Below are 21,660 nucleotides of genomic sequence, written 5' to 3'. Positions count from 1 at the left end.
TTTTGTCCATATTTCTTTCTTGGCATCTAATTTTCCAGGACTAGAAATCCATCAGTAAAGGGATGCACTCGCATGGAGTTCCTTGCCTTCTGGGGCCTCGCACTGAAAGGAATTGTGCGCTTTTAAAATTCGTAAAACTCAGACTATGACTCAAGTGTCACCAAAAATGTACTGAGAATTAAAGGACATTTACATTAATCAAGATAACAGGATGAAACAGAAGAGATGCGCTACTCAAAGGCCACTTGAAATACAGTGGCATAAGAAGTGCCTCCAGCAATGGAATGTATGTGACACCCAGACACAGGCCAACACTCACATGCACTGGCCCAACAGGCCACTGCGCTGCGTCCTACCTAAGTATGCACATTTAAAGTGCCAATGTGGTACACAAGTACCAAAGTGACATCCCTTTGTGGTCACTAAGCACTCTTCTGGAGTTCACTTTTAGGTGTTAATTTACAACATGTGTTCAGAATATCAGAGTTCAGTTATGGGTTGTTGGAAGTTGTTTTGTTATGTGTGATTGATCTGCATTTACTCTGGGTCCGTCAGTTTGGCGGCGTGGAAGCGGGCTGCCACACCGGCGTCCGCTCCCACACCGTCAAACAGGGCTGCCGGACGCCCACCAGATTCTGAGTGTTATCGTGGTCTGGCGGCTGGAGTGAGCGGCACGCAGCAGTGCAGTTTAAAGGCTCATATGTGAGCCTTAAACTGCACCGCCGCGGGACCACCAGTGCACGCTTCTACACGGCATGGACTGTGCATTCGATGCCATGCAGGAATAGGGTGCATGCACACAGGGGGGCACAACATGTGCCTCCCAGTCTGCACCCCCATGCACAGGGCCAAGATGGGGCCCAGTAGGTCTGCCTTTCTTTCCTCCTTGCCAGCAATTTCATGGAGTAAGAACCTCTGGCGGTGAGGAAAGTTGTAATATGACCAAGCATATTGAAGTCCTCCTGGAGGTGGCGGCTATTCCATGGCTGTCCGGCCCCCCAAGTTGTAATCCAGCGGTCAGACTGCTGGTGCAGCGCTGGCTGGACCACCACCGTTGCTCCACCATGAGTTTGATGGTGTTGGGGTTGATGGCCTGCTGGGGTCAGCAGACCACCACGTCTATGTTTGCTTTTAAATAAAGCAAATTCTTTTCTTATTCACCCCATTTTTCTTGAGACCACTGCCTGCTCTTAAAAAGTATTTTTTCAACTTTCTCAAAGGGGAAGGGGTCCTTTGCGAGCGGATTACCACCAACTTTGAGTTGTTGGTAAAGTGAGAATGTTTTGCATCTGCATTTCGGTTGCAAAAGATTTGTGCATAATAATGTGAATTGGTATTTGGAAGGGACACCCTAAACATGCCCCTTCCTGATACCGAATCGCTGACCCAATTTGTGATTCGGTAATAGGTTACTGAATCACAAATAGGGCTGTGCACATTTTAAAATGCCTTTTTGCATTTGTAAATTGCCTGATTCTTCAAATTGGGCATTTGCAATAGAAAAAAACCTTTGTACATATGGCCCAAAATGAGCCCGGAAGCAGGTGGCCCAGGAATGTTGACCAGTATGACTGTATTTTGAACCTCTCTGCTATCCAACACTTTCCCTACTGTTGCACTCTCTGGAGTGAGAATAGTGTGTTGAACCCCTCCGCTATCCAACACTTTCCCTACTGTTGCGCTCTCTGGAGTGGGAATAATATTTTTTTTTCTTCGCTATCCCACACTTTCCCTTATGTTGCACTCACTGGAATAGGAATAGGAATTGTTATCCTTCGCTATCCAACACCTTCCCTACTGTGGCACTCACTGGAGTGGGAATAGTAATTCTTACCCCAACGCTATCCAACACTTTCCCTACTGTTGCACTCTCTGGAGTGGGAATAGTATTTTGAACCCCTCCGCTATCCAACACTTTCCCTACTGTTGCTCTCACTGCAGTGGGAATAGTAATATTTACTCCACCGCTATTCAACATTTTCCCTACTGTTGCACTCACTGGAGTAGGAATAGTAATGTTTAGCCCTCCGCTATCCAACACTTTCCCTACTGTTGCACTCACTGGAGTGGGAATAGTAATTATTTCCCCTCCGCTATCCAACACTTTCCCTACTGTTGCACTCACTGGAGTGCAAATAGTAATGTTCACCCCTACACTATCCAAATATTTTCATACCCTTGCACTCAATGAAGTGCAAAATGTACGTTTAAAAATGTATGAATATTTTAACAATTTATTGTATTATGTAATGTTTTTATTATTAGATTTTGTCTTATAGGTGTATGTATACACAAATATATATTTAAACATTAATTTTTATATATTTAAAATATTAAAAAAAAATAAAGTTATTAGTTTATTGTTTTAAAGTAAATATATACTTATACATTACATTTTATATATTTATGTTTACAGTTTTTCAAATAAATTTGTTTATTATATTTTTGTATATGTTCATTACACCTGTCATATTTTAAAAGAAAATTGTATTATTGCATTTATTTAACATGCTTTTATATATAAAAATGATATTTTTTACATCGATATTTTTACATCAATATTATTTTTTCAATACTTTTGTAATTTACCTTATAAGAATAGGATGTCGATATTTTAGCTATTGATATTTCTGCATCGATATTTGTGTAGGTAGATATTTTTGTGTTTGATAATATGTCAGTGATTCGTATATGAGTTCTCACCCTTTCCCTTTAGTGCCTGTGTGCATGACCGTGTATGTATCAGCCGTTCCCTCTTCTCTAGCTTATACTGGAGTTTATTAATGGAGCGTTGTATTCCCTCCCTATCAGTGTTCACATCTTCTTGGAACTCATCTGCCTCCTTTCTCAGGTGTGCCAACTCCTTGCCTTCCTCCTGGTTGTTTCTCTTTTCTTCACTCAGACAAAATGCGGAAGTTTGGGCTGGTGATTCTAAAGCATATGGCATGTCTCTTCCAACTGATAAGTGTCCATTCAGGACTGGTGTTCTAAAACTCTGTTGCTAGTTAACTTGTCAGCTACCGTAGTTAAATCACCTCCCAGAGATATGTGGAAATAAGTGACATGTGATAAGCCTGATTTTGTAGCCAGTGCCTGCTTGTGTGTGTTATTATTTTCACAGTGTATGTAGGGACCTGAAAATGATGGGTAAATTGACGTTGCTGGAGGAGGGGCTGAGAAATGAGGTGCAGGAGGAACAGGCCCTGCAGAATGAATGCTTTGTCCCAATGTTGGGTGGCTGTTATCATTGCAGTATCTATCTGTGACCCAGGAACTAAATTCACTATTTGCATTCACTCTCCGGTCTTTTCCTTTCTTCCTCAGTAAACAACAAAAACTCCTCCACAGTCAATGTACCACTACTATATTTGCTCACTGTCTGCCCCCTGTTGGACATGAAGGTCTTAGAAAGGTTGTAGAAAACAAACCAAAATTGATGCTGGAGAGGGGCCGAGAGCCATGCCAGACACCCAGACCGGTAGGGACTACATCTCCCATCACCCTCCAGCAGGCTTGACCTACAAAGGAAACAACACAGCCCAGCACCCTTTGTAGTAGAAAACAAACTGAAATTGACGCCTGAGAGGGGCTTAGAGCCATGCCTGACACCTGCATTGCTTGAGACTATATCTCCCATCACCCTCCGGGAACCTTGATCTACAAAGGACGCAACAAAGCCCTGTGGCATGGTACGCAGCCCTGAGGTGTGGAACGCACCCAGGCTACACCGGAGCAAGGCCTGTGCCAATAGCGGGCCCGTCCACACCCCTCGGAGCCCAAAAGAGGCCGGGCTGGCCCGCCCCTAACGTGTGAACTTGGAGGAGGTCCATTTGCTCTACACTGTCAAAAGGAGTGCCTCCAAAATGGGTAAGTGGAAGGCAATGGGTGAATAACAGGAGGGGCAATAGTTAATACACTTGATGCTTTTTTAACAAGGGCCGCAAATGATCTTTCTCAAGAGATAGAGCTTACTGAGCGCTGCCTCTCTTTTTGGAAGAGGGAAGTCAAAGCGCGTGCCTGCTGCGCTTTCGCGCGGTCTCCTCCATATATGGTGAAGTGGGAGGGAGGAGCAGCTGGGAGGCGGGAGCGGGGCGGCGAATGGGCGTCGGGGAAGCGGGTACAGAAGGAAAAAAAAGGGGCGGGCCCCCAGGGAGCAGCGACGGGGATCAGGGGGCAAAAAGCGGGAAAAAGAATCACTGGCAGAGCAAAAATGAATAAAGATACAGGCAGAACAACAGTGGTCTCAAACAAATGCAAAGGGGCACAGAACAGCAAAACACAAAATACTTAGGACGCAGGAGCAGCGGCAAACTCGCGGAAGCAGCGGTGGACTCCTGGAAACACACGGGAAGCTTTGCGGTGCATGGAGCGACCGGCCCTGCAAGCAGGGTCAAGGGTTACAGCTCACCACCGCATGGTCTCCTCCATATATGGCCAAGTGGGAGGGAGGAGCAGCTGGGAGGCGGGAGCGGGACGGCGAATTGGCGTCGGGGAAGCGGGTACAGAAGGAAAAAAGGGACGGGCCGCTGGGGAGCAGCGGCGGGGAGCGGGGGGGCACCAAGTGGGAAAAAACTATCACGGGCAGAGCAAAAATGAATAAAGATACAGGCAGAACAACAGTGTGCACAAACAAATGCAAAGGGGCACAGAACAGCAAAACACAAAATACTTAGGGCGCAGGAGCAGCGGCAAACTCACGGATGCAGCGGTGAAGTCCTGGAAACACACGGGGAGCCGTGCGGTGCGTAGAGCGACCGGCCCTGCGAGCATGGTCAAGGGTCACATATATGCTGCCACTGTTTAAGAATTGGTAGGGGTTTTTCTGTTAATGAGGACAAATGAGACTTTAGTTTGCTGACACACAAAAGACATCAGGGCCCAGATTTACTGAGCGCTTGTATTGCCTTTGCATTGCCTTTGCATCATGCCTGACAACGCTAGGCATTGCAAGGGTTGTATGGCAGAGGCATGCATGGCTAAACCACACGTGCTTCTACTACGAGGCCCCATCAGTGAATGCGTATATACAACGCATTCCTTTACCACTCATGTATTTACCATGTATGCCTTTACCATGCAATTTTGTGGTAAAGGCATGACTGGTAAAGGGATGTGTGGTAGAGATCACACCCCAATCCTCCCGCCTTGAGCCCTAAACACTACCCCAACCCCTCTCAAGTCCAAAACACTACCCTGACCCCCCAAGCCCTGAACACCACCCAACCTGAGCCCTAAACATTACTCTGACCCCACCTGAGCCCTAAACACTATCCCAATACCACGCTAAGACCTACACACCATCTCGATTCCCCCTGTGCCCTATAAACTACCCCCCAATCCCAGAATCCAACCCCAATTACCTCACCATGTCCTCTCCTGATCCTTCCTGCTCCTGGGCCCTTCCATCCCAGCATCAAGACTGAGCACTACCTTAACCACGCATATGCAAAGGTAAGGCATATGCGTAGCTAAAGCATATGCGTAGCTAAGGCATAGCGTGGTTAAGTCATATGAGTAGCTAAGGCATAGCGTGGTTAAGTCATATGCGTAGCTAAGGTATATGAGAAGCTAAGGCATATGCGTAGCTAAGGCATATGAGTAGCTAAGGCACATGCGTGGTTAAGCCATATGCGTAGCTAAGGCATATGAGTAGCTAAGGCACATGCGTAGCTAAGGCATATGAGTAGCTAAGGCATATGTGTGGTTAAGTCATATGATTAGCTAAGGCACATGCGTGGTTAAGGCACGAGTGGTTGAGCTTGCGTTGTTACAGTCGTTTCCCCAATGCAAGGGCTTCATGATATTTCCTGAGCCCCTCAACGCCACCCTGTGTGAATTAGTGAATCCAGAGTGCGCAGGGCAGCGCCGTATACTCTCTTGCATAACTGTGCATTGCGAAGGTGTTCCATGGGTTCCCACGCAGCCACGCATGGATTTTGCACATTCCTAGAGTTACTAGGTTAATCAACCTGGGAATGCGACAAAATGATTCAGGATCCCAAAAGGCATAATGAGGAGAAGTATGTAATGCAGACACACTTGTACCATGGCGCCGGGGTGCCTGCATTGGGGCGAGGCAACACTCCGTATCTTAGGAACTACGGCCCATTTCTGCTCTCTCAATTTGACGTAACACAGCAAAATGTCTTGATGCGTTGCGTTGTGGTGCATCAAATGTTAGTAAATCTGCCCCACATGAATGATGTCCAGACAGTATCAATTTTTAAGGATGTTAATAATTTAGAACACTTAAGGTATATTTAGATTTCATCAAATTATTGGTGGATGGGTGATTTTTGTGGGCTATCTGGCACTTCCAGAGTCTCAGTGGAGAAGTGTGGCTCAATGGTTAGAGCGGCAGACCGTGTTGCAGAGGTCGGGCCCGGGACCAGGGTTCAATTCCCGCCTCGGCAGCTCTTGGGCTCAATTTCCCCGGACCTGATAATTCTCGCCTCGGTGCCTAGTTTAATCATGGGTCCCACTCTGCAACTCTGGGCAATAGCTTGCTTAATCTCCACAACGGTCCCAACAATGCTAGGATGTCTGGCTTCACCTTGGGGGTAAGCAGGAGTGGGCACTTCACAGGGAAAGGCCAAGAATGGTTCCTCAGCGGTATTCGTACAAGTGCCGAGATGCCTCATGGTGATTCGTGCGCTATACAAGTACCATTACATTACATTTTACATTCAATGTGCAGGAGAAAATGGGTAATAGCTCCCCAGCGAATACCAGAGATCACAAGAGTAATGAGAATATGGTGGATTTGATCTGCATCAAAACTCTCCTGCGATCATTAGTCTTTCATCATTCACTGCTGTCACCTAGGCCTTTCTGGGCTTTCCACTCCAAATTGGACAGCGCACAAGGGTTTAATGGGTTCTACTGTTCAACATCCATAAGCACTACCACATCCATCACTGATGCGAAAGCACCTTGAGTGCACCTCTAGAGAGTGTAAAAATGAGGTTTACAAGACACACAGGGGCATACACGGGCAGCGTAAATAGGAGCCAGCGCCATAATTTAGATTAGGGAAAACCAGGCCTTAAAAGTTGAAACAAAGAGTAAGGCTTTATTTCTCCTCGTTTTTGCTGTTTCCATGTGTGCCGCCTTGTGCAGCTCACATAGAAACTGCAAATTGCCTATGATAGTTTATGTGGAGGAAGTACCCTCTTCTACACATAGACAATACTTTTTTAAAAATTGCCATTTTGCAACTTCTATGTGTGCTGCATTAAGCAGCACACATGGAACTACAAAACGACATTTAACCCCTTGCATGCTCATGGCGGAGCCACTCCGTCACGAGCCGCGGTTGCGCTGTGCTCATGACGGAGCGGTTCCGTCATGGCCCTGCCGCTGCGCCTGCGCGGCGCTGATTTCGCGCCTGCGCGGCGCATTCTATTATGCGGGCGGGGCCATGACGGAACCGCTCCGTCATGAGCACAGCGCAACCGCGTTTCGTGACGGAGCGGCACCGTCAAGAGCATGCGGCCGCCGCTCTGCCCCCTTCCCCAGCGCTGCAGCGGAATTGCCGCCGCAGCGAAGGGGTTAATGATTGTTTATGTGCAGCAAGGGGGGCATTCCTGCCTATAAACAATCTTCCCCAATGCAGACACCCTTGCTCTACGGTACAAGGGGGCCTGCATTGGCGACAGGCAGCTGAACTCAGAGCCAGCGCTAGAGAGAACATAGGGGTGCGCTGCATTCTTGTGAATACAGCACATCCCTGTATTTTCAGAATGGAGAAGCGTGATGTTAGCAATGTTTGTGTTTTACGTGTATTTGCATGTTCGCTCCAACTTTCTGATCTTAAATAAAGATCTTACCTGTTACAACCCCATCGGACTCCCCTTCTTATTTCAGTTTGCCTAACACCACACTCCTCCATTCTGCCGTAAATATGCCCCCGTGCACTCTGAGTCTCCCTTTACTTTGCTTCTATTCTTTATTCCTTGATCAGGGAATCAAAAATGATTCTCAAAGTCAGCCTGTATGGTTCTGCTTGGCGCCTAGATACCTGCGGGTGATTGTCGCGCTTTATGAAATCTGTTTTCATTTCAGTACATTTAGAGTAGACTGTATCTTTGTGCTGTGTTTACAAAAGTGTTAAATAGAAGGACTCCGGCACCCGTCTCTTTCAACACGTCAATACATTTTTTCCATTTACCTGGTCTGGGAGACTTTGAATCCCAGTGAACAACAGATGATGTTTACCTCAGTTTGGAACATATGCGGCACCGTTCACTGTTGATTTAATGGTAGACAGAAGAAATGTGGCCAACCCTTAGCTGTACCAGCCAAGTAGAAACTCTATGGTGTGCAGCCAATAAAGGGCTGAATGGTCATGCCTTGTGTATCCCTTATTGGAGGGGTGATTTAGGTAGAGCAGGAATTCACTCACTGCCAGGAAATGATCACATGACTTCTGAAAAATGAGCACTCTTCTGGTTAGAGTTGCACAACATGAGAATGTTTGCCTTCCAGATAAGAGAACTCTGTCTTACATCAGTTTCTCTTTCAGGGTCATTATCCTGGAAACTATCCAGTAACTAGTTTTATTATTATTATTATTAAAATCTATAAGGCGCACAGCTACCCAGAGGTTTCCCGGCGCCAACAGACACAATACGAAAGAAAGAACAACATCTACTGATTAAATAGCCAAGTTTTAAGGCCCTTACAAACGTTTTTGTGACTGGTTTTGTGACAGAGAGGTGTGGGTAACAAACTCCACAGTACGTGGCCAGATACGAAAAGGACCGTCGGAAGATATGAATGGGCTAAGGAGCTCAGGTATTGGGGTGCTGTGCCCAGCTTGATCTTATGCATATAACATAAGGCCTTAAATTTAATGCGATTCTCTATTCTGATCCAGTGGAGGTCACGGAGAGCGCCTGAGGTAGAAGACTTTTTCGGTACATGACAGAGCAGTCAAGTCGTAGAGTTCTGAACAACTTGCAGTTTGCGAACGACCTCCTTATTTGCTCCTAGGTATAGGACGTTGCCATAGTCCAGCCTGGACATAATCATGGCCTGGATCACAGTTCTTTGTGTGGGACCAGGCAACATCCAAAGTATTTTATGGAGCCATTTTAGGATGGTGAAGCAAGTTGATGTGACCTTGACTGCTTGCTGCCTCATAGATAGCTGATCATCTATGGCAGGGGTCTCCAAACCGGTCCTGGAGGGCTGGATCCATGCCAGATTTTTGGGATATCCCCATTGAGATACATGCAGTTATTTTAAAAATCTGTCATGGATCCGGCCCTCCAGGACCGGTTTGGAGACCCCTGATCTATGGACACACACCTAGATTACGTGCTGTTCGCACCAGTTGAGGCAGAGTGCCCATTTGGGGGGGGGGGCAGTAACTAGGGTCCCAAAGGTCTTTGTGGTTCCCCAGGATCAGAACCTCAGTTTTTCCACCATTTAACTTTAGCCAATTAGTGTGCATCCAGCTAGCTATCTTTTGCATCCCTACCTGTAAAGATGATACCGTTGATGGCTCGTTGGAGGATAAGGAGAAGATAAGCTGGGTGTCAACCGCATAAGAAAAGATAGACAACCCAGCTTTTTCCGCAATTGTAGCTAGAGGGCTAACATAGAGATTGAATAGCGCAGGGCTAAGGATCGAGCCCTGTGGTACACCATAAGGAGACGCATAGGTCTTAGAGCTAGTTTCAAACAATCAGACGTTATTTTACTGAACAAATCAATTTCCATTACAGACCAGAGACTATACATTTAGGTGCACATGCATCAAAGAAGTCAATAGTGATTCTTTAATTGCAATTTTTAAGGAATCACAATTAAAGAATCGCTATTGCCGATGTATGTTGGAATCGCAAACAAAATTGCGATTTCTACGAATTCCTTAATTGCGGCTCGCAAATTGTGAGTCAAAATTAAGGAATTGCTTCCCTTTCATTCATGAATGGGAATTGCACGCCTAATTTGCGAGTACTCAATAGGTACTCACAAATTGTGCATGCAATTTCAAGGGTGTAAGGGTGCCAAAAGGACACCCTGTTGCACCCCTGAAATTGTAATGTGAACACATGTTGCGCACACACATGCCCCAAGGGCATGTATGTGTGTGTGTAAGCAGGAACTTTGAAAAATACACTTTAGTGCATTTTTCAAAGTTTTTGCAAATTATCGTCAAGTTTCATTTGACGGTACTTTGCATCCCCTAAAAGTGAAATCGCTATTTTCAGTGGCATCATGCATTGCATCTGAGGCATCGCAATTTGCGACTCCTTAAATGCAATCGCAATTTAAGGAATCGCTACTTTTGCGATTCCTTAAATTGCAATTTTTTGCATTTGTGATGATGCATCCCAAACGCAAAAATACCGGTCACAAAGGGGCAGATTCTGAGAATCTGCCCGTCTGTGACCAGTTTTTCTTTTGATGCAAGTGGCCCTTAATGTCAACGTTTTTTTAGAATTTTTGATGCACAGAAGAGATTGCCTACATCCATTAACCAGCAAGTGCAACATTTTACTTTTATTTCCATGAAGTAATTGGAGTAATTTTGTTAATTTCACATTACATTTTGACATGTATTTACTTAAAAAGTAAGGGCCATATGTATGAAACTCAGATTTTACTAATCGCATTTTGAGAATTGCAAAACCCGATGTAATTAAAACTTGGCAAAAAGTTTGCGTTTCCCATAAATGTGCGAAATGTTATGCAAATACCAAATTTGCGATTCCTTAATTGCGAAATCGCAAATAAGGAATCGCAAATCGGCGAATCGGAAACTCAGGTGCAGCTTGATGACCAGGAACTGTGACTACCCATGCTGCACCTGATTTTCAGAAGCAGAGTGGGAGGCTGGAAGGATGGCTGAGGCACCAGTGCACTGCTACAGAGACGGGAGAAATGGCCACACAGGATAAGCAGCAGGGTGAAACAACCAGGAAGAGAAAACAGAAGTTCTCTGAAAGGGAGCAGGAGGTGCTTATCCAGGAGAAGGTGGTGAGCCATGAGCTGCTATTTGTGAAAAAATCCCTGCGTGTGCCAGAGACCCGCAAACGCAGAATCTGGGCTCACATCCAGGAAAAGGTCAACACAATTGGTGTCACCCACCGCAGCGTAGAAGACCTGCGAAAATGCTGGTACGACTTGCGCCAGCGGTCTAAAGAAAAGGTTGCTGCCAGGCTGGAGGGGGCAAGAAAGACCGGTGGTGGGACGTCCACTGCCACTGATTCAACGCCACTGGAGGAATTGGTCGAGGGGACCCTGCTGCTGGAGAGTGTGAGTGGCATGGCAGATCTTGACAGCTCTGAACCCCCAGACCCTAGACAAGGTAAGAAGCATGCCATCACACTCCTGATACCTCCCTACTTCACCCACACACCCAGGAGAGACCCAGGCACCCAACAGAAATGCATGTCAAGTGCATGCACACAAGCACACACAGCAATGCATTATGGGAGATGTAGTCACATGCACCAAACTGTGGAGCAGTGACAACCAGCAAGGGTCGATCAGTATGTGTGTATCACGAAAAGGCAAAATACAGACAATTAGGACCCATGTAACTCCAAACAGTGTGATTTATTGCATGACAAAAGCAAGGCAGGACACCAAATTAATGTGTGCATTTATGTCCACAGTACACCCAGAAACACAGGGACCAATGGCAGGAGGGGAGGACGAATCCCACAGGGCAGAAGTGTCACAGTAGCACCATTGCCACCACTGGAGTCAGAAACACCCAACACAGATTGAGGATGGGGAGCAAGTCCAGGACCAGTCTGACACACAACACAGAGCACAGTCCCCTGCACATCCCATTCCAGCTATTACAACCAGGCGCAGGGCACATCCTTACACAAGCACAGCTGCCACAGGAGAGGGCACAGTCTACTGAGGGCTTGAGGGCCACATGCTGGAGGCAAAGACAATAAAATCAATTCAGCGGCAAATGAGGGTGAGCTTCAAGGGCCTGATGGGTGCCCTGGAGGTACTGTGCACTGAGATGCGAGAGGACGTGCAGCCAGGTGCAGGGAGAGACAGCGCCTGCACTTACATACAAGGGCTGTGAACCGACTTGCCTCTGCCACCTCAGTGATGTCACGTCGCTGCATCAGCATGCAGCATGAATTGGCACACTGCAGCAAGGACGTGGCCAGGGGACTAGTACAAGCCACGTGCGGTGGACCACCTGCGGGCAGCAGCCACTGCTGGCACAGGAGCCCTCAGCTCACTGGAGGAGGAAGGGCAATTGAGGCGTAGCAGCATCACTCCACCCCTCCCAGAGGACAGGCGCCGTAGTGTGCCTCAGGGTAGGGCTGGCGATGCTTCAGGAAAAGGCACTGTGCACTCTGAGCGAAGGGCTACAAGCCGGCAACGCCGACGTTGAGGTGCCCTGACTAACACATGGCAATGGGTGAGTTAACCCATTGCACACAGACCCATGCTAAATATGATTTTTTTGCACTGTGTATTAAACATGTGCGGGGCATTTAAAACTATATAGTGTGCAACACCGGGTGTGATGTGAACCTCCCTGTGTGTAAGGAAATTAAAACACAGTCATAATTTCTCACCTAGAATTAGTTCTGTGTGATCTCATCTCGCCTTTGGCGACCACCAGCGCTCCAATGACACCAGCTGGCCTGCATCTTGGAGCTGGCCCCTCCTCATCAGATTATTCGGAATCGGTGAGCTCCTCTAGGGTGCCTTTCCTGGTGGCGATGTTGCGCAGCATGGCAAACGGAACCACAATCTTGCAACAGATCTCGGGGTTGTACTGTAGTGCCCATCCACTCTTGTGTAGGCAGCGGAAACAGCTCTTGAGTATCCCAAATGGTCCTCTCAATGGTACAGCGGGTGGCTGTGTGGGCACTGTTTACCTCCGCTACTCAGCGGTGACAGGATTCAGGTACGGGGTCAGTAAGTAGTCACGGACAGCATACGCACTGTCACCTGTAGGATGAGAAGAATCAGGTCAAACACTGTCCTGCAGCTGCTGCGCTTCAGTGGTGTGACCTTGTTACCAATGTGTTTACCTAGTAAGTAGCCATCAGCAAATTCACCATTTGTGAGTTGTCGGTGAATCCCACTGTGGCGAAAGATTAATGAGTCGTGGGTGCTGCCTGGGTATTTTGCTACAATGTCAGTGATAATATGCTTGGCATTGCACACTACCTGTATGTTCAGGGAATGGTAGGACTTCCAGTTCCTGAACACATACTCGTCTGAGAGGGGGGGTATATAGCAACATGGGTCCCATCTATGCAGTCAATGACGTGGGGGAATTGTGCTATCTGATAGAACTCCTGCTTGGTTTGGTCTAGTGCCTGTTGTGTGCTGGGGAATTGGAAGTGGTGATGCAGCCTCTGTAGCATTGCCTCAAGGAATGCTGGGAAAAAGTGCGACAGCGCACTCTGAGACACCCCTCCTGCTGTGGCTATCACACCCTGGAAACTCCCTCATGCCAGTATGTGTGGTGAGGACAAGTCCTGTACATAGGTGGGGCTGGTGTGTGTGTTGCGTGTGGGGTGTTCAAGTATGGGTTTGAGCTCCGCTATTAAGTCCAGGATGCTCTATTCATCCAGTCTGTAGTTTACATGGATCTCCTACACAGTCCACTGGAACAGGGTCATGCGCGGTCTAAAGATATTTTCCTGGTGTCTCCTTCTCTGTGCATCAGCTCTGATTCGCAGCCTCCTGGCTATCACATACAGCCCAGCCATTAAGGAAAAGGCCTGTGGCATTGTGGGCCTCTTTAAATAGGTTGTACATGGTTACCACCTGCTCTGACTTGGTGGTAATTGCGATTAGCAAAATTTCGGATTTCGGGAAATCGCAATTTGCGTTTTTTGATGCAATTTGTTTTGCGAAGTTGAAATATAGGATTTTATTTTTGCGATTTTCCCTGTTTGCGTGGCTGAGATAGCGATTCAGCAAATTTATTTGCAGAATCTTTTTCTCACAAAATTGCTAATCGCTAATTTTGAGATTGCAATTTCGCAATCACTATTGCTCTCATACATAGGGTACCACTGTTTTGCGATCGCAAAAACCTTTTTTTGCGAATCGCAGTGTTTGTGATCGCAAAACAGCTTCATAAGTATGGCCCTAAGTGATTACACAGGTTTGCATGATTATGAGTAATTTGGTACAAAGATCCTACTGCACAATCACAGGGCTAACGAATTTGGTGAATGTGAGCGGCTTCTGGCTGCTGCTGTTCATGTTCTGCTGCAGTTAGTGCTATTGTCTCAGCCTAAAATGCATCCTTTGGTCAATTTTAGATGTTAGGGTGCATTTTGTGCTAAAAAAAATAGTGCAAAATTTTTGGTTATGCTGTTCGCATAGTTCCATGTAATTTCACATAAATTTGAAGTAATTTTGTGTATTTACTCTAGAGCAAATTATGCAAGGAATGCCCACCCCTAGAAATTATTTTCCAACCTCCCCTATTGACGGTGTTACATGGATAGCATTCACCTATCACTTTTTGGGCCTCTCAGAGTGTTATTCTGCAGGCTGAGGCAGTCTGCTGTTTGAGGCAGTAACCGCACTATCTCTTAGCAATGAGGTTACATGACCTAAGGTATCTATGCTTGCATAGTTACTATATTCAAACATATATATCGGCCCAGTTGATATCGTAAAACTTGTGGCATTGCGCAATATATTAGTTGTTTTTTTTTCCATTGAGAGAGCATTCTGTAGCCTGTTGATCCAGTCTTAATAAGCTGATGGTGTAGGTATCTGCTATAGCTTGAGTTTCCCCTCAAGGCAGAAAGAAGAACTTCATTTGATGTGTTAAAAATAAGTCACTGTTTTTCCTTCATTGATTTCGCAGCCCCCCACATTCATATAGGTTTTGATTGCTGGCAAAGCATTCTTGATGTTGACTGAAGTTTTGGCTAGAAAAATAGGCAGATCATCTGCACATAACTTAATTCCTGACACGTAAGGTAAGGGAGGAGCTATCTTTGGGTTGGAGTGATGTATTGAGTGAGCGGTTCGATAAAAAGGGCAAAGAGCAAGGCGGAAAGGGGTCCGCCTTGCCGTGCGCCACATCTCAAACCAATTTGACCTGCAGAAGAAATATTAATAACAAGCAGTGCCAAGGCTTCTTGAAACAGTAGATGAATAGATCTCGTAAACAGAAAAGAAAACCTAAACATATGTAAATCTTAAATAAATACCTCCAGTCAACAAGGTCAAGGGCCTTCTCGGCATCAATAAGCATGATAACAGCAGGAATGGCATTCGTTGGGACCATCTCAATATAATCATTCATGAACTGTGTGTTGACATAGAGTCTCTGCCCACTGATGGAACCATTCTGATTTTTGGTTATGAGAAAAGGAGCAACCTTATCAATCCTATTAACCTAAACGTTTCTATAAATCTTACAGCCATACGATTATTGGTCTATAAGATCCCAGAGCTGTTGGTAATTTGTCTAGTTTCAAGAAATTCACCAAGGCCTCCATGCAGACGTAAACCAGAACCTTTACTCCCTCTAGCAATTGCTTAAAATGGATGTCCAAAGGGGATCTAAGAGTTGAAACAATGGTTTTGTAAAATTTGGGGCCAAACCCATCTTCTCCTAAGACTTTCCTGTTCAGGAGACATTTTATGATGTTTCCACCTCCTCTGTAATGGATCGGAACAAGACAGAGCCCGCTTCCGCCATCAAAGCAGGCAGTTGTATCTTTCCAAGGAAATCTGTCACCTGCTGAACCAGTGTGTCACTCCCTGCAAGTTCATCCTCATACAATCCCGAGTAATAGTTAGGGTAGGCATGTTTCATTTCCTCCAGCATTTCAGTACAGTGAGCCTTGGGATCGTAGATTTTAGAGATTCGATTTTGATTAGTCTTTTCTTTTGTCCACCAGGCTAAAAGGGTCCCATGGATTCCCTTCCTTGTACACCTGTTGTTAGAGGGTTTTATCATTAACTATTTCCCATTGAACGTAATACTCCCGAATTTTATCTTTTGACATTATACCACCCTTTATATGTGACTTCCAAACTATCCTATCCTAATGCTTGATAAGCTCTATCCACTTCCTTCTGTAGGGCTACCTTTGCTAAGCTAATTATATCCAGAACCTCTGGTTCCTCCACAATGATTTTATCTATCACCCACCTCTGAGTGTTCGTGGGTAGGGAGGCGTCACTCTATAAGATCACCCTCCGAGGATCAGTCAGCCCAATAATATGATGGGAAATCTCCAGAATCAAAAGAAACTGGGATCTCTCATTCTCTTTGTACTTAAATTTCAAAGACTTTCTCCAATTTTGTCAGAACGTCATCCCAGTATCCCCCCAAATGTGGGGCAGTACCACAGTAGATAAAACAGGGAATCTGTTGGCCCACATCCACTCTAGCAGGAACCCTGTTTGGTCTTGTCCCACGTGGCTATTCTCTGAAGAGTGCTGTACCAATATGTTGCTATTTTACATTAAATTTCCCTCTCTTTGCTGTTACATGCAGCAACTAATGCCATCCGACATTGCAGCCAACCTATAACAGTCTGCCAAGAATTTATTTGCCTTGATCACCAATTGCACATATAGAGTCGCCCCATCAAGCTCGCCAAACCCAAACGTATCTCCAAACAACTGCATTGACCATGATGCCTAGGGGCCAACCTGCTGGGAGGTGAAGCAGTGTGAGCCCACATTTATTTCCTGTTTAAAAGGCTTCCTTGAGCCATTTGGGCTGACGAGCTCATGGAGAGGCTCCTCCGCACCTTGAGAGTTACTGAGAACCGAGAATATTTTGGCAGCCTGCTCAGCAACCCCTTTCATTCGGATTTCCTAATCTCTACTGATGACGGATAACAATCCAGAAACACATGTTTAGAGATGGCCAGCACTAATCTGCACCTACCTGGTGAAACACGCGAGAGACTTTGCAAGTACACACACTTGTCGACTGCATTGACCATGATGCCTAGGGGCGCACCTGCTGGGAAGTGAAGCAGTGTGATCTCTGACCCCCCACGAAGCTGCTTGGTGCCAGCGCATCTCTTAGCGGGAGGCAGGAAGGGGTACTTTTTACTCAAGCGTGCGCTATGAGACCATTCTGCAGCACACAATTTACAAATACCCTGTCAGAGAAGCATTCTTGAGTGCTTTAGCCAAATACTTGTACGCAAGAGCCGACGCTTCCTCGGCAGAAGTTTATAGTAGACATAAGGCTTCTCAGGACGCGTCAGTGATGAATGTAGGTGCAGCAGAGCTCGGTGCTGGATCCCGCAGAGACAACCTACGGCCATCCGATAGTAGCTTTAATACTGTGCAGCTGGAAGACGTGGAGCCTGATGTAAAGGGGCTCCCATGCACATCCCTTCCATGGTTATGAACGCTTCTTGGGTTCTAGTATGGGCCCGCGTGTGTTTGGAGATGGCGTTAAGAGCAGGGCATTGCTTACACCGGCTGCGCCTCACAGCAGCAGCCCCGCCAGGCCCCTCCAGGTGTAAAGTCGGTTGCATACGCAGACTATTTAGAGGAATTCTTCAGGTTGACAAATTCACATCTAAAAGACACTTGCTCGGTGCTTTGTGGTGGTGACTGGCTTTGGTTTTTAACTTTTCTCTTCTGATTCCGGGGTTCGACCTGGCAGTGCCAAGCATCTGTACTTTAAAACACTGTTCACATTTTCACTGAATGCATTTTTCATGACAGTCTTTCTGGAGACTCCATGGATAGCAATAAAAGGCACGCTTTGGATTATTAGACGGTCTTTTACTTAAGGTAACCCTTGTCCTATAAGTGCAGCCACCTGCGGGAACATTTTCCCTCACATTTGTGCTGCCGGACATTGAGCTGCCTGACAAGGAAGGCGCACCACTGAGTGCAAAATAAAGAAATAGCAATTCCACCCGAACTCTCAACTCTAAAAACTGAAAAAAACTGTTGGAATCAAGCATTTGTGGTGCAATAGGTCTCACATTTGTTAAAGTTTGAGCTGTTGGCTTTGAAAAAGACAATGTTTTTTACTTGTGTGTTTCTGGTAGCAGTTAATTAATCATATTTGCATTGTGGAATTGCCATTGGTATACAAAGTTATTGAAAATGCTTGTTTTTTTCTTTTCACAAATGTAGTACTGACTGTGTCCTTGTCGCGCCTCTTTCCATCTCACAGCAACCCCTATATATCCCAGCAGTGCGGCCTCACCCTCGTCGCACCTCAGCAGCCGGAACACACTGTGGCTCAAACATCCAGCGCAAGGGACGGCTTCGGGGAAAACTTTATTCCCCATCGATAGGAGCGAGTGAGTAAAAAGCCCAGAATCATGTCATGCATCTGGATGAGGCACAATGACGAGTGGGTTAAACCTGGGCCTTTTAAAGATTGGCTAGTGTAGGATCAACTAGCCAGCCAGAATAGGACAGAGCTCGAGGCGTCTGAACAGATACTGAGTAAAAATAATAATTACGAAGAGTGAATTTTGACTAATTTGCTTGTGTTACAAATCATATTTTACTAATTAAGTGAAGTTGTTATTTTAATCCTGTGCACAAATGTCATAATCTTACCAAAATCTGTGTGTATATGCTTTTGTTATGTCTAATTGTGGCTGAAATGATGGAGAATGGTGAGTAAACCATGTTTATATGTGGCTAAATTGCTAGGTAATAACTAACAGCGTGATCTTAGAATGGGGGGGGGGAGGTAAACACAAAATTAATGTTTAATTGTGTTTGTTTCTATAATAGTTCCCATTATGGCCCATGCGGCCTCCAAAAAGATTGGGGGTTTCGAGACTCTGAGATTGTGTTGATGTGCGCATGCGCGACTGTGCTCGAGAGAAGTGCAAGCAGCCTGTGCCTGTACAGCGTGGGTCAAGGTCAACGTGGCCTGGACGTTCGAGCTAGTGCCAACAATTTTTATGTCCACATCATGAGCATGGGAAAATTATCTTAAATAACAATTTAAAGGACACAAGTGGAAATAACTGTTAAAGGACAATTGAGACTTTCTTTTTTTGTTTTAACAGTGACTTGGCGGAAATATGGACAAAGAGGAGAGGAGCTTATGCTCATCCACCCCTTGATTCGACCAATAAGAATGAATGAGGACCCTAAAAGTTTTGAATCTTAGATAGATAAATTAGGGAAAAAGGGTATAAAAGTGGACGTTTGGAAGTAAGAAAAAAGCTTGCTTTTCGATTTTATTTCGCACCATGACATGCTGTCAGAATGACAAACTTTTACTATGGTGCAAAGACTTTGACATTTTTCTAGACTTTAACTTTTGAAGGGGTGCGGAGTCCTGATGGGAGGTGAACATCAAGAAAGAATGGAAAGGTGGTTTTTGGGAACTGTTCTGTCCTTGTACTGATGTCCGTGTCCTGAAATCTTGGTAATATATTTTCAATTTATTTTCTGAACTGTTATGCTAATAAATATAAATGCTTGAATTTAACTTCTCTTTCTCTCTAGGTTATTAAATGTTTAAATGATTATTAAAATAGAGTGAATAAAAGTAAGGTCATGCTAGGAGATTTAATCTCTAAATAAAAATAATTAAATACATGGAGAATTAATCTGGTTTTATTGTCCATTAGTTAACTTTTACTAAGAGATGAATTGACATTAATAGTTTGGTGTTTAAATGTTTCTAGAAAATAAAACCATGGTAATATCGATAAACTGCAGATGTATAGTGTATACATTTTTAGTATGAAATAAGACACTCCGCTAAAATCCAGCAGCTCTCCTCTAAGTCTTCACCAATCCTGGGAGCAGGGTGAATGTATGTATACAGATGACTTGCAATGTTATTGGCCCCACTGAGTAATGCGTGAATATTTATTTTATTTATTTATTTTTACCATTTGTTGAGCGCGCTGTTACCGGGCGGTGTCCTGGCGCTGAAACGATACATTATCTCCAAGAGGCAAAGAAAGTTACTGGAGGTTAAAAAGCCATGTTTTGATATTTTTCCTGAAGGTCAGGAGATCATTGCTTTGTTTTAGGGTGAGAGGCAATTCATTCCAGATGTTAGATGCTCCGTGGAAGAAGCTACGGCCTCCCCAACAGGCTTTCCTAATACGGTTAGTCATGACCAGGCTTTTATTAGCAGATCTTAGTTGTCGCCCTGGTTTGTACAGTTGGAGGTGTTCTTGAAGGAAGGATGGACCTATTCCATTTACTGCCTTGAATACCATACAAAGAGCCTTAAACATGATACGTTTCCGTATTGGAAGCCAGTGTAGATTTTTTAATTCCTGAGCTACCGATGCAAACTTAGGTAGACCAGTAATCAGTCGGGCAGCAGCATTTTGTAGCGTTTGCAATTTGTTCAGAACTCCCTGCTGGGCCTCCAGATACATGCTATTGCAGTAGTCAAGGCGAGACAGCACAAGTGCTGTCACCACCGTTTTCCTGCTATCACTGGAGAGGAAAGGAAGGATTTTCCTAATAGTTTTTATTATCCAGTGAATGGAGGATGATAAGGCATTAGCCTGTGCTTTAAAGGAGAGTTGGGAGTCAATAATTACTCCCAGGTTTTTTACTGTAGTGGCTGGAATGGGTAGGGCTCCCATTTCGTGAGGCCACCAGTCGGGGGTCCAGAGATTGGTCACATTTCCAAAGAGAAGAACCTCAGTTTTAGAGGAATTCAATTTAAGGCAGTTCTTAGCCATCCATGAACTTACTGCCATCATGCAATCCTGGAATCTGGCCGCAATTCCTTCCTCTCGCCCCGGGAGCAGAGATACCACAATTTGAGTATCATCTGCATACGATGTTAATTCGAAGTTAATTCGAATAGCTCCTAGGGAGTATGGTAACGGATTTGCAGGGTTTGTCTGGAGCCGCGCTGGATCAGTAATCCTTGGTAGCAGAGTATTGGTTGCTATAGGTTAACTAGGATAAGTAATGTATAAAATGAATAGGGCAATGTATATAGAATTTTGATGAACAGAAATTAGGACTAACATTATATGTTGAGTCTGTATTGCGTTATATGTAATCCGGAATTTGAGGCTTCTGGGAAGTAGGAAGCTGGTTACTCTGCCTAGGAAGAGGAACGTGTGTCATGTAAGTCGCACTGTGTGGCATGTAAGTCACACTTCACATCTGTTTCAAAATTAGGACCCATGTAACTCCAAACAGTGTAATTTATTGAATGACAAAAGCAAGGCAGGACACCAAATTAATGTGTGCATTTATGTCCACAGCACACCCAGAAACACAGGGACCAATGGCAGGAGGGGAGGACGAATCCCACAGGGCAAAAGTGTCACAGTAGCACCATTGCCACCACTGGAGTCAGAAACACCCAACACAGATTGAGGATGGGGAGCAAGTCCAGGGCCAGTCTGACACACAACACAGAGCACAGTCCCCTGCACATACCATTCCAGCTATTACAACCAGGCGCAGGGCACATCCGTACACAAGCACAGCTGCCACAGGAGAGGACACAGTCTTCTGAGGGCTTGAGGGCCACATGCTGGAGGCAAAGACAATAAAATCAATTCAGCGGCAAATGAAGGTGAGCTTCAAGTGCCTGATGGGTGACCTAGAGGTACTGTGCACTGAGATGCGAGAGGACGTGCAGCCAGGTGCAGGGAGAGACAGCGCCTGCACTTACATAGGAGGGCTGTTAACCGGCTTGCCTCTGCCACCTCAGTGATGTCACTGTCGCTGGTGGGCGCC

General features: G+C 45.5%; 1 protein-coding gene across 1 annotated transcript; it reads left to right on the top strand.

Moving 5' to 3' along the window:
- The first annotated feature begins 10,865 nt into the window (after positions 1-10,865).
- LOC147710092 (t-SNARE domain-containing protein 1-like) lies at positions 10,866-19,321 on the top strand. Its single transcript, XM_086919939.1, has 3 exons — positions 10,866-11,320; positions 18,137-18,266; positions 18,993-19,321. Exons 1-3 carry the CDS (start codon positions 10,894-10,896, stop codon positions 19,069-19,071), a joined length of 636 nt encoding a protein of 211 aa, XP_086776065.1. The 5' UTR covers positions 10,866-10,893; the 3' UTR covers positions 19,072-19,321.
- The last annotated feature ends 2,339 nt before the right edge of the window (positions 19,322-21,660 follow it).

The sequence above is a fragment of the Lissotriton vulgaris genome, chromosome 5 (genome assembly GCF_964263255.1).
Source record: "Lissotriton vulgaris chromosome 5, aLisVul1.2, whole genome shotgun sequence".
NCBI lineage: Eukaryota > Metazoa > Chordata > Amphibia > Caudata > Salamandridae > Lissotriton > Lissotriton vulgaris.
This window is presented reverse-complemented; position numbering and strand designations above follow the sequence as displayed.

Excerpts from the sequence above, each read along its gene's own strand:
- LOC147710092 (XM_086919939.1), top strand. The coding sequence starts at position 10,894 with ATGGCCACACAGGATAAGCAGCAGGGTGAAACAACCAGGAAGAGAAAA. Across the intron at positions 11,321-18,136 it reads ACCCCCAGACCCTAGACAAG|CAACCCCTATATATCCCAGC; the intron begins GTAAGAAGCATG and ends TCCATCTCACAG. Across the intron at positions 18,267-18,992 it reads TTCCCCATCGATAGGAGCGA|TGACTTGGCGGAAATATGGA; the intron begins GTGAGTAAAAAG and ends TTGTTTTAACAG.